Here is a 10,831-nt window from a genome sequence, read left to right as displayed (position 1 = left end):
TCCCACACCATTTAAATAAAGTAATTGTAATTTGTCTTGTTTTTCCTGTTCTTCATTGTGACCATCTCTCTCCATAATATATTATACTTCAGTAAACTGTACATTGATTAATCATTGAAAACTGCAGGCTTCTTCCTAGTTTGTTGATCAGTGCTCTCTGCTCTCATTCCTAGTTGGTCCTGGGTATTATCCTCCCATGATGCATCGCCTACAGATGCCAGAGGAGTGCCTCGGACAGTGGATGGAGGGGACTCATGACTCTGGGCCCCACAGCCCTGAGGTCCTGGCTAAAGTCAAAGGCATGGGCACACTTCAGATCCGAGGAGCCACTAAATCCAATCTGATCAGCCAGGACATTCCCATCTACGGATTTGGAATCCTACTCCACATCTTCTTCATCATATTCTAGATAAGCTGCACAATGTCCACCCTAGACTGGCTCAGTTAAATGGATAGACAAACTATTTAGAGGCAGGAATGTAGAAGATGTAGACTATTACAGTTTTTAACAGCATCCATGTAATACCTATACTAGCTAGGAGTCCAGTGCATCCAGTACATTAGAAGGTGTGCACACCATAAATGCATTGTTGTATTCACAGATGACAACTAGGCCTAAAGGAAAAAGTACTAAACTGGTATGCCGATTTCCTACAATGACATTTGAAGCTTGGCAGGAGAGGAGGAGTAAGTAGACAGCATCACATCATTAATAGCTAGGCCATTGTGAATGACACAATGATGTATATGATGTGCCTTTTATCTCATAGCGCAGTTGATAACAGTCCCATGCACCTGACCTCCCTAACACACACCATTTAGGTCCTACATTCCGTGATGATTCACCCTGATGAAAGACTAATGCAGGATATAACACACCCTGCGAGGAGAAATGTCATCTGACAAATGAGCTCCTCTCTAACAGTCACCTCTTTCATGACTTTGAGGGCTTATTTTCAATCAACTTCCTCATTGTTTTGATCGTTCCATTTGTCAGGGCCCCTGCAGAATGTATCAGTAGCTCCAATTTAAGCAACTCCATGATAAGGTAGATTAGGATCCTGTCCAACTCACAGGGAGCTTTGTTCCCTGCCTTTGTTAGACCTGGATTAGCAATCAGAAGTAATGTTGTTTCAGCCCAGCAGTGTCTAATACCAATTACTGCATGTATTTTGGATCAGCACTAAGAGGTTTAGCTCCATTCATCAAATGAATGCTAAGGGGGTAGGGGTGGGGGACAATGTGACAGGGACATGCATATAAATCTATTCATGTCCTATGTATCAATGCCACTCTCACCTTCCGTAATTAAGAAACATTGAGTCACAATGGTTGATTCGTTTCCATTCCTGAGTATTGAACGTGTAGTTCTGAACGTGCAGAGTGAATGTTGAATCTCAAGGCTTTCTGCAACATTGGAAAGCAACTCTAGATACGGTGTGTGTTCGTCCATGCATGAGTTTGCTCTTTAAATCCCTGACTGCCATGTTTCCCTCCCAGCAGATGATGAGCTGGCCCAGCTTCAGGAGAAGCTGCTGGAGACAGAGGGTGAAGTAGAGGATCTTCTCCAGAAGGAGCAGCACTCCTAACAGGTAAATGGCCCATATTTCCATTTACACACCACTTCTCCCAGCCCAGATCTAAGAAGAGTCAAATAAATTACTCCATTGCAGGGATAAATCAGGGTGGACGCCACATAAAAATGAAAGGGCAAATTCTTTGATTAACTCTCCCATATTCAGGCATTCCTTTGCTCATGTGCCATTTGTTTTTTTGTCTGGATCCAACTGTTAAAATATGACATGACAATCTTTATAGGTTCACACTCTTACCCACCATGCAAGTGTATATTTTGTGCTTCATGAAGATTGTACTACATTGTAGATTTGATGCAACTTGAAGGAAAGCATGTACATTTAAAAGCCTCCTGTTTTACACAGAGATTGGGGCCACCATCCATGGACGGTGAATATTTGATCTCCAATAACAGATAACGATATTCACTCTGATCTTTCTTAATAAGGTGTATATTAGATCAATAACATGCAATTAGTGGCTCTCTTCATTTTCACTCCATACTGGAGTAGATTTTCTATCCTTTTCAGAGACAAATATCTCCTTTCAGGACAAATCTCAGCTATTAACTTCTCTCTTTACTAATTTCTGCATGCCATTTTTCACCTCTTCACAATAACTTCTTAATATTGCTCATCCTCGAGGCAGTGTTTAGCCATTTCATTAAAATGTGTTTGACTTAACATTTGTAATCTGTGAAAGTGTTGCAGGAAGGCATAAAAGGTTATCATGAGCATGAATAATCTCCAGGCTATAGATAAAGATTGATCAGAATGAAAGCACTGTGGTATGAATGGGAGAAGGACCGCATTGGTATTGAGGCCCACTTTTCCCCCCTCTCTGCTGCTCTCTGGTGGCATGCAGCACGACTAGCAGCAAGGTTAGAAGAGCATCCAAGCAGGAGAAGTTACTGCGGAAGCTGAGTAAGATCAGTCGGGTGATGCAGGAGGTACGACTGATGGAGGGGGCCACACCTGAGATGGTGCCCTACGCTGCTGACTGAGAGGGTAGGTTAACACAACACAGTAGGCTCCTCTGTCACTCACCATACATAAAATAATATTCACATGAGGCTTTGAGTACTACTTACTGTACTTCTATAGAATTATGACAGAGGTGAAGTGGAAAAGGTAAGTTAGCAAAACGTTGGACTGTGAGACAGTTGATATTCTGATTGTCCCCTCTGGTAGAGTGTGTCCCTGTCATTCCATGTCTTTCTCTCTCTCTCTCCAGGCTACCATGAGGAGACCTACCCCCAGTATTTTTTTTATTTATTTACCTTTATTTAACCAGGTAGGCGAGTTGAGAACAAGTTCTCATTTACAATTGCGACCTGGCCAAGATAAAGCAAAGCAGTTCGACAGATACAACAACACAGAGTTACACATGGAGTAAAACAAACATACAGTCAATAATAAAGTATAAACAATTCTATATACAATGTGAGCAAATGAGGTGAGAAGGGAGGTAAAGGCAAAAAAGGCCTTGGTGGCAAGGTAAATACAATATAGCAAGTAAAACACTGGAATGGTAGTTTTGCAATGGAAGAATGTGCAAAGTAGAAATAAAAATAATGGGGTGCAAAGGAGCAAAATAAATAAATAAATTAAATACAGTTGGGAAAGAGGTAGTTGATAGGGCTACATTATAGGTGGGCTATGTACAGGTGCAGTAATCTGTGAGCTGCTCTGACAGTTGGTGCTTAAAGCTAGTGAGGGAGATAAGTGTTTCCAGTTTCAGAGATTTTTGTAGTTCGTTCCAGTCATTGGCAGCAGAGAACTGGAAAGCGAGGCGGCCAAAGAAAGAATTGGTTTTGGGGGTGACTAGAGAGATATACCTGCTGGAGCGTGTGCTACAGGTGGGAGATGCTATGGTGACCAGCGAGCTGAGATAAGGGGGGACTTTACCTAGCAGGGTCTTGTAGATGACATGGAGCCAGTGGGTTTGGCGACGAGTATGAAGCGAGGGCCAGCCAACGAGAGCGTACAGGTCGCAATGGTGGGTAGTATATGGGGCTTTGGTGACAAAACGGATTGCACTGTGATAGACTGCATCCAATTTGTTGAGTAGGGTATTGGAGGCTATTTTGTAAATTACATCGCCAAAGTCGAGGATTGGTAGGATGGTCAGTTTTACAAGGGTATGTTTGGCAGCATGAGTGAAGGATGCTTTGTTGCGAAATAGGAAGCCAATTCTAGATTTAACTTTGGATTGGAGATGTTTGATATGGGTCTGGAAGGAGAGTTTACAGTCTAACCAGACACCTAAGTATTTGTAGTTGTCCACGTATTCTAAGTCAGAGCCGTCCAGAGTAGTGATGTTGGACAGGCGGGTAGGTGCAGGTAGCGATCGGTTGAAGAGCATGCATTTAGTTTTACTTGTATTTAAGAGCAATTGGAGGCCACGGAAGGAGAGTTGTATGGCATTGAAGCTTGCCTGGAGGGTTGTTAACACAGTGTCCAAAGAAGGGCCGGAAGTATACAGAATGGTGCCGTCTGCGTAGAGGTGGATCAGAGACTCACCAGCAGCAAGAGCGACCTCATTGATGTATACAGAGAAGAGAGTCGGTCCAAGAATTGAACCCTGTGGCACCCCCATAGAGACTGCCAGAGGTCCGGACAACAGACCCTCCGATTTGACACACTGAACTCTATCAGAGAAGTAGTTGGTGAACCAGGCGAGGCAATCATTTGAGAAACCAAGGCTGTTGAGTCTGCCGATGAGGATGTGGTGATTGACAGAGTCGAAAGCCTTGGCCAGATCAATGAATACGGCTGCACAGTAATGTTTCTTATCGATGGCGGTTAAGATATCGTTTAGGACCTTGAGCGTGGCTGAGGTGCACCCATGACCAGCTCTGAAACCAGATTGCATAGCAGAGAAGGTATGGTGAGATTCAAAATGGTCGGTAATCTGTTTGTTGACTTGGCTTTCGAAGACCTTAGAAAGGCATGGTAGAATAGATATAGGTCTGTAGCAGTTTGGGTCAAGAGTGTCCCCCCCTTTGAAGAGGGGGATGACCGCAGCTGCTTTCCAATCTTTGGGAATCTCAGACGACACGAAAGAGAGGTTGAACAGGCTAGTAATAGGGGTGGCAACAATTTCGGCAGATAATTTTAGAAAGAAAGGGTCCAGATTGTCTAGCCCGGCTGATTTGTAGGGGTCCAGATTTTGCAGCTCTTTCAGAACATCAGCTGAATGGATTTGGGAGAAGGAGAAATGGGGAAGGCTTGGGCGAGTTGCTGTTGGGGGTGCAGTACTGTTGACAGGGGTAGGAGTAGCCAGGTGGAAAGCATGGCCAGCAGTAGAAAAATGCTTATTGAAATTTTCAATTATGGTGGATTTATCAGTGGTGACAGTGTTTCCTATCTTCAGTGCAGTGGGCAGCTGGGAGGAGGTGTTCTTATTCTCCATGGACTTTACAGTGTCCCAGAACTTTTTTGAGTTAGTGTTGCAAGAAGCAAATTTCTGCTTGAAAAAGCTAGCCTTGGCTTTTCTAACTGCCTGTGTATAATGGTTTCTAGCTTCCCTGAACAGCTGCATATCACGGGGGCTGTTCGATGCTAATGCAGAACGCCATAGGATGTTTTTGTGTTGGTTAAGGGCAGTCAGGTCTGGGGAGAACCAAGGGCTATATCTGTTCCTGGTTCTAAATTTCTTGAATGGGGCATGTTTATTTAAGATGGTTAGGAAGGCATTCAAAAAAAATATCCAGGCATCCTCTACTGACGGGATGAGGTCAATATCCTTCCAGGATACCCCGGCCAGGTCGATTAGAAAGGCCTGCTCGCTGAAGTGTTTCAGGGAGCGTTTTACAGTGATGAGAGGAGGTCGTTTGACCGCTGACCCATTACGGATGCAGGCAATGAGGCAGTGATCGCTGAGATCTTGGTTGAAGACAGCAGAGGTGTATTTAGAGGGGAAGTTGGTTAGGATGATATCTATGAGGGTGCCCGTGTTTAAGGCTTTGGGGAGGTACCTGGTAGGTTCATTGATAATTTGTGTGAGATTGAGGGCATCAAGTTTAGATTGTAGGATGGCTGGGGTGTTAAGCATGTTCCAGTTTAGGTCGCCTAGCAGCACGAGCTCTGAAGATAGATGGGGGGCAATCAGTTCACATATGGTGTCCAGAGCACAGCTGGGGGCAGAGGGTGGTCAACGGTGAGAGACTTGTTTTTAGAGAGGTGGATTTTTAAAAGTAGAAGTTCAAATTGTTTGGGTACAGACCTGGATAGTAGGACAGAACTCTGCAGGCTATCTTTGCAGTAGATTGCAACACCGCCCCCTTTGGCAGTTCTATCTTGTCTGAAAATGTTGTAGTTTGGAATTAAAATGTCTGAATTTTTGGTGGTCTTCCTAAGCCAGGATTCAGACACAGCTAGAACATCCGGGTTGGCAGAGTGTGCTAAAGCAGTGAATAGAACAAACTTAGGGAGGAGGCTTCTAATGTTAACATGCATGAAACCAAGGCTATTACGGTTACAGAAGTCGTCAAAAGAGAGCGCCTGGGGAATAGGAGTGGAGCTAGGCACTGCAGGGCCTGGATTCACCTCTACATCGCCAGAGGAACAGAGTAGGAGTAGAATAAGGGTGCGACTAAAAGCAATAAGAATTGGTCGTCTAGAACGTCTGGAACAGAGAGTAAAAGGAGGTTTCTGGGGGCGATAAAATAGCATCAAGGTATAATGTACAGACAAAGGTAAGGTAGGATGTGAATACAGTGGAGGTAAACCTAGGTATTGAGTGATGAAGAGAGAGATATTGTCTCTAGAAACATCATTGAAACCAGGAGATGTCATTGCATGTGTGGGTGGTGGAACTAATAGGTTGGATAAGGTATAGTGAGCAGGACTAGAGGCTCTACAGTGAAATAAGCCAATAAACACTAACAGTATAAGGAGCCCGGAGGCAGGCGCAGCGGCAGTTCTCATCACCATCCTGGAGGAGCCTGCTGCTGACTCAGATACCCACTGCCGAGGCCCTGGCTGAGGAGGTAGAAGAGGACGCAGAGGAGGAGGAGGAGCAGTAGCTCTGCCCGCCCCCACCTCCTGAAGGAGGAATGGAAGAAACGGGTAGTAGTCCCACCAGAGTAAAAAAGCTAATCAGATTCAGCGACCACAAAGATGTGTTTCACTACCCTAAGCAGGATACAGTCTATGAATATAGGTATGAAGAGGAGAAGGAAGAGAGGAGGAAGAGGAGCAAGTGGATGAGACAGAGGAAGAGGAGGAAGAGGAGCAAGTGGATGAGACAGAGGAAGAGGGAGTAGTAGGTGATGAAGACCCACTGATGGAGGCCGAGTCTCTCAGTTTTAGTTGTGATGTCTGTAGTAATCCAGAAGCAGAAGAAGAGATGGAAGAAGAGTACATTCTACTGTCTCAGTCTGAAGAGACAGACATCTTCACCCCACCAGATAGGTCTGGGGAGCTGGGGATTGGGAGTTCTCTCAGGTTGAGGAACAGGAGAGAGAGACAGAGGGCAGAGTCAATGAGGAAACTAGTTCATCCTAAACTTGCCTCTCTAGCCCTTTGACCTTACTGAATGTTCTGAATATTCCCAAGAATGTACCTCTCCTTATGAAAATCCCCGTTTTCTATCCTGTCTCCTTGCGTCCCAAGACAGAATATGCTGTTCAGTGGGTGAATTTTGTGATCCTAACTAAACTACCTAATACCCTAATATTCATTCTGCTTTAAAGAAAACCATTTACCCACAATTCATCATGTCCTTTGATGGTAGACATCAAACTATCTGACTAACTTTATTCCAATATGGCAGTCAAGCATCGTAGAGACCCTGGTGTCCTCTGGGATAGATTGTAAACAGAGAGAGAGCAGGGACCCACATAAATGAGTAAACAGAGGTAGATCGTTCAAGTCCAGCTTTTGTATCTCAGACTATTAAAGTGGACACATTATATTAAAAGGTCATATGAAAAATATTTTTTCAAACCAGCAACTATTAAGCCCAGAATGTATTCGTAATAAAAAATGAATTGTCCATGAGTTGTATGAGTCTCCTGTTTTCCTGTTGAATACACTGTACTACCGTACCGCTGTCCTCGAGGACACTGTCCACTATCCTAGTGTAACAGGTTTGCTTCCGTCCCTCTCCTCGCCCCTACCTGGGCTCGAACCAGGGACCCTCTGCACACATCAACAACAGTTACCCACAAACCATCGCTCCACAAAAGCTGTGGCCCTTGCAGAGCAAGGGGAACAACTACTTCAGGTCTCAGAGCGAGTGACCGATTGAAATGCTATTAGCGCGCACCACCACTAACTAGCTAGCCATTTCACATCGGTTACACTAGCTGCCCATTGTCCTTGACCATATCATCACTTCACAGACATCTCAGGGGTTCAGTCAGAGAGTATACATAGTGTTGTGGGTGCATGTGACTGTTGTTTGACTCATTGGAGTTTTATTTTTTTCATAATCAGAGAACTGTGTGTATACAAACACTGTATATTGAACAATGTACACATTTTACATTACAGTGAAACAGTACTAAACACACTCATAGAATGAAAGGGCCTTGTTTCTTGGACACAAAGAAACTTGATATGAAAAGCACAGTATTTTTTTCTGCAAGGATCTCAACAGTTTGCCTAAAAATTCAGAAGAGTTGGAACACATTACTAAGAAACAGGAATATCATGGTTGATTAAAGTAGACCCTTTTTCATAACTTACTATAGCAATGAGCTGCCTCATCAGAGATTGTTCTTTGCTGTTTGCTTTCATTTGGTCTTCATTTTCCACTTAATATCCATAACATAAAATAGTTTCAGATATTTTGTGAAAGGTTTTTGCCTCTCAACAAGTGTGGAGAGTGGCCAGGTGCTCTAATGGTAATGTCGCAGCCTCCAGCACATTTCTACAATATCAGCATAGGTTTGAATCCAGTCTACTGCCCTTTGACACAACCTCTCTATCTTTCCCTACTGTCATCCTCTCTTTCTATCTGTTCAATAAAGTCAGAAAATATATATATTTAAAAGTAGGGTAAAGATATTTATTGATCCACTAAAATATAGAGAATAAAATCCTCTGGTATGCCAGATTCATAGAGAATGATATCAATATAGGATAACATGAGATTATTAGTATGTGTGTTAATACACACAGGCCTGCTACTATCCTTGCCATATCTGAGTGGTTTGGTCTCTGATAACGTGTGAAATGAATCACATTATCAGATGGATGTTATCAGTTCATCTGATAATGTCAGATGAAGATATGAGTGCATCTGCAAACCACAATGCCCATGGTCTTGTGCCTGGTGCCAATAACCGATTCTGTACATTATATTACTGAATCTAATTTGTTAAGATTCCTGGGGACAAATTAGTAAATCATATTTTATTCAGGGAGTTGAGAATTTACAGCATATTAAAAAGAACTGACTTTAGTGACTTCATCCTCTAAAAATAATATAACCAAACAGAAAAGGGAACAAATCCCGTCACCTCAAGAAGTGTTTTTCTAGTAGAGGGTGGAGAGGGAGCAGGCAGAACAAAGAAACCCAGGCTCAGACAGGTCAGGTGCAACACAAAGTCCCGTCTCAGAGAGAGAACATCTGATCAAGTTAAAGCATAAAATTGGATTTTGTCTCCAAAGGCACAATATGTACAGCTATTTCACATACACTGTAAACGTCGTTAAAGTGCACCATCCTATACATTCTCATACTTGATAGTGTGATATGATGTTTTACAAGATGCACGGACTGTGTGTCATGCCCTTGGCTGACCTGTTCTGTTCATGTCCAATTGACTAACTACCTGTTTTTATCCTATGTGTCGGTATGACAGATATTCCCTTCAATCATGTATGCTTCAGGCTCAAAAACAAAGATTCAATGAGTGTAAACTAAGGATATGGACACACTTAAGAACAAGATACAGGTAACTGCCAGAATAAAGAAACCACTTGAGTAAATTAGGGATACAAAGTATTATGAAAGCAGGTGCTTACACACAGGTGTGGTTCCTCAGTTATTTAATCCCATCATCCTTAGGGTCATGTATAAAAATGCCCAGTTACCTATTATTTTGGCTACAATGGCTAGAAGAATAGAACTCAGAGGGGTCTCAAAGAAGTATAGGGGGTTTAAAGGGGTGTGTGTCTCAGTCACCAGATCTCAATCAAATTGTAAACTAATGGGAGATTCTGGAAGCGGCACCTGAGACAGCGTTTTCCATCACCATCAACAAAACACCCAATGATGGAATTTATTGTGGAAGAATGGTGTCGCATCCCTCCAATAGCGTTCCAGACAGGAATCTATACCAATGTGATTTGAAGCTGTTCTGGCTCGTGGTGACCCAACCCCTTATTAATACACTTTATGTTGGTGTTTTCTTCATTTTGGCAGTTACCTGTGTCATGATATGTATAAATACATAAATAACAATATAAACACATACATGGAGGTGAATGTGATGTTCAAATGAGTAATATTAGTGACAGTTATGAAGTTAGTGTTATTTGTTAGGAGCTTTATCTTGAATTATGTTTTCAATCTTGAATGGGTCCTAATTTGTAACCTAATGGTTTCCAGTCCAATATTGAATAAGTTAAAGGTGGCATGTGGGGGTTAATTACTACGATGAAACCTCAACCAATTCAACATGAAGATGAACAGTTGTTAGTTTTTTTGTTGTTGCAATAAATGTTAAATTTATTGAAAAGTAATTAATGGTTAAAGAAATGTTAGAATTCCACAACGGCTACATAAAGTAACAGAATTCATTGTTACATATTTAATTTAAAACATGATCTATTAAAATCAAGAGTGGGTTAGTCTTTGTGCTTGTCCTGTCCACTGATTGACATATCCTTATCCTGAATAGAGACTGGAAGGGTTCCTAAGGAGCACCAGAACACATACACACACTCACAGACACTCTTGCAGACAGTTTTTGCCTCCACACCATCCTCGGCTTAAGCAAATTCCAGGGGGGATTCTTGGACAGTGTTGGGCCCCAATGGTGACCCCGGGATTAACTGCAGCCCTTGGTGAGGGGACTGATGGACTAATTGAGGCCCATGAGTAGGCCTTCAGTTTGGAGCAGGTAGCTTCTCAGGAGGGCAAGGACTGAGGGTGGCTGCTACTCACAGGCCAGCTTGCTGTCAAAGCTGGAGAGAGCAATGGCGAAGGCTTGGAGGGCACACATAGGGTAGTTATAGTCCATGGTGAATACATCCTCTGCAACCCGCCCAAACTGCATCACAATGTAGTCCGCTAAAGG

General features: G+C 42.9%; 1 protein-coding gene and 1 pseudogene across 4 annotated transcripts in view; one reads left to right on the top strand and one right to left on the bottom strand.

The window, feature by feature from the left end:
• Positions 1-2,682: 2,682 nt before the first annotated feature.
• On the top strand, positions 2,683-7,107 carry LOC149971436 (uncharacterized; annotated as a pseudogene).
• Positions 7,108-7,960: 853 nt separating this feature from the next.
• The window catches only part of LOC110506682 (tubby protein homolog), a 102,690-nt gene continuing 99,819 nt past the window's right edge, over positions 7,961-10,831 (bottom strand). For all 4 annotated transcript variants that reach the window (XM_021586473.3, XM_021586476.3, XM_021586474.3 and 1 more), the window contains one exon: positions 7,961-10,824. In XM_021586473.3, the coding sequence (XP_021442148.2) occupies positions 10,691-10,824 (134 nt within the window). In that variant the 3' untranslated portion in view covers positions 7,961-10,690. The remainder of the gene's footprint in view (positions 10,825-10,831) is intronic.

The sequence above is a fragment of the Oncorhynchus mykiss genome, chromosome 26 (assembly GCF_057628025.1).
Source record: "Oncorhynchus mykiss isolate SJ-2025 chromosome 26, ASM5762802v1, whole genome shotgun sequence".
Taxonomy (NCBI): domain Eukaryota; kingdom Metazoa; phylum Chordata; class Actinopteri; order Salmoniformes; family Salmonidae; genus Oncorhynchus; species Oncorhynchus mykiss.
The sequence above is the reverse complement of the archived record's forward strand: the minus strand, read 5'-3'. Positions and strand labels throughout refer to the sequence as shown.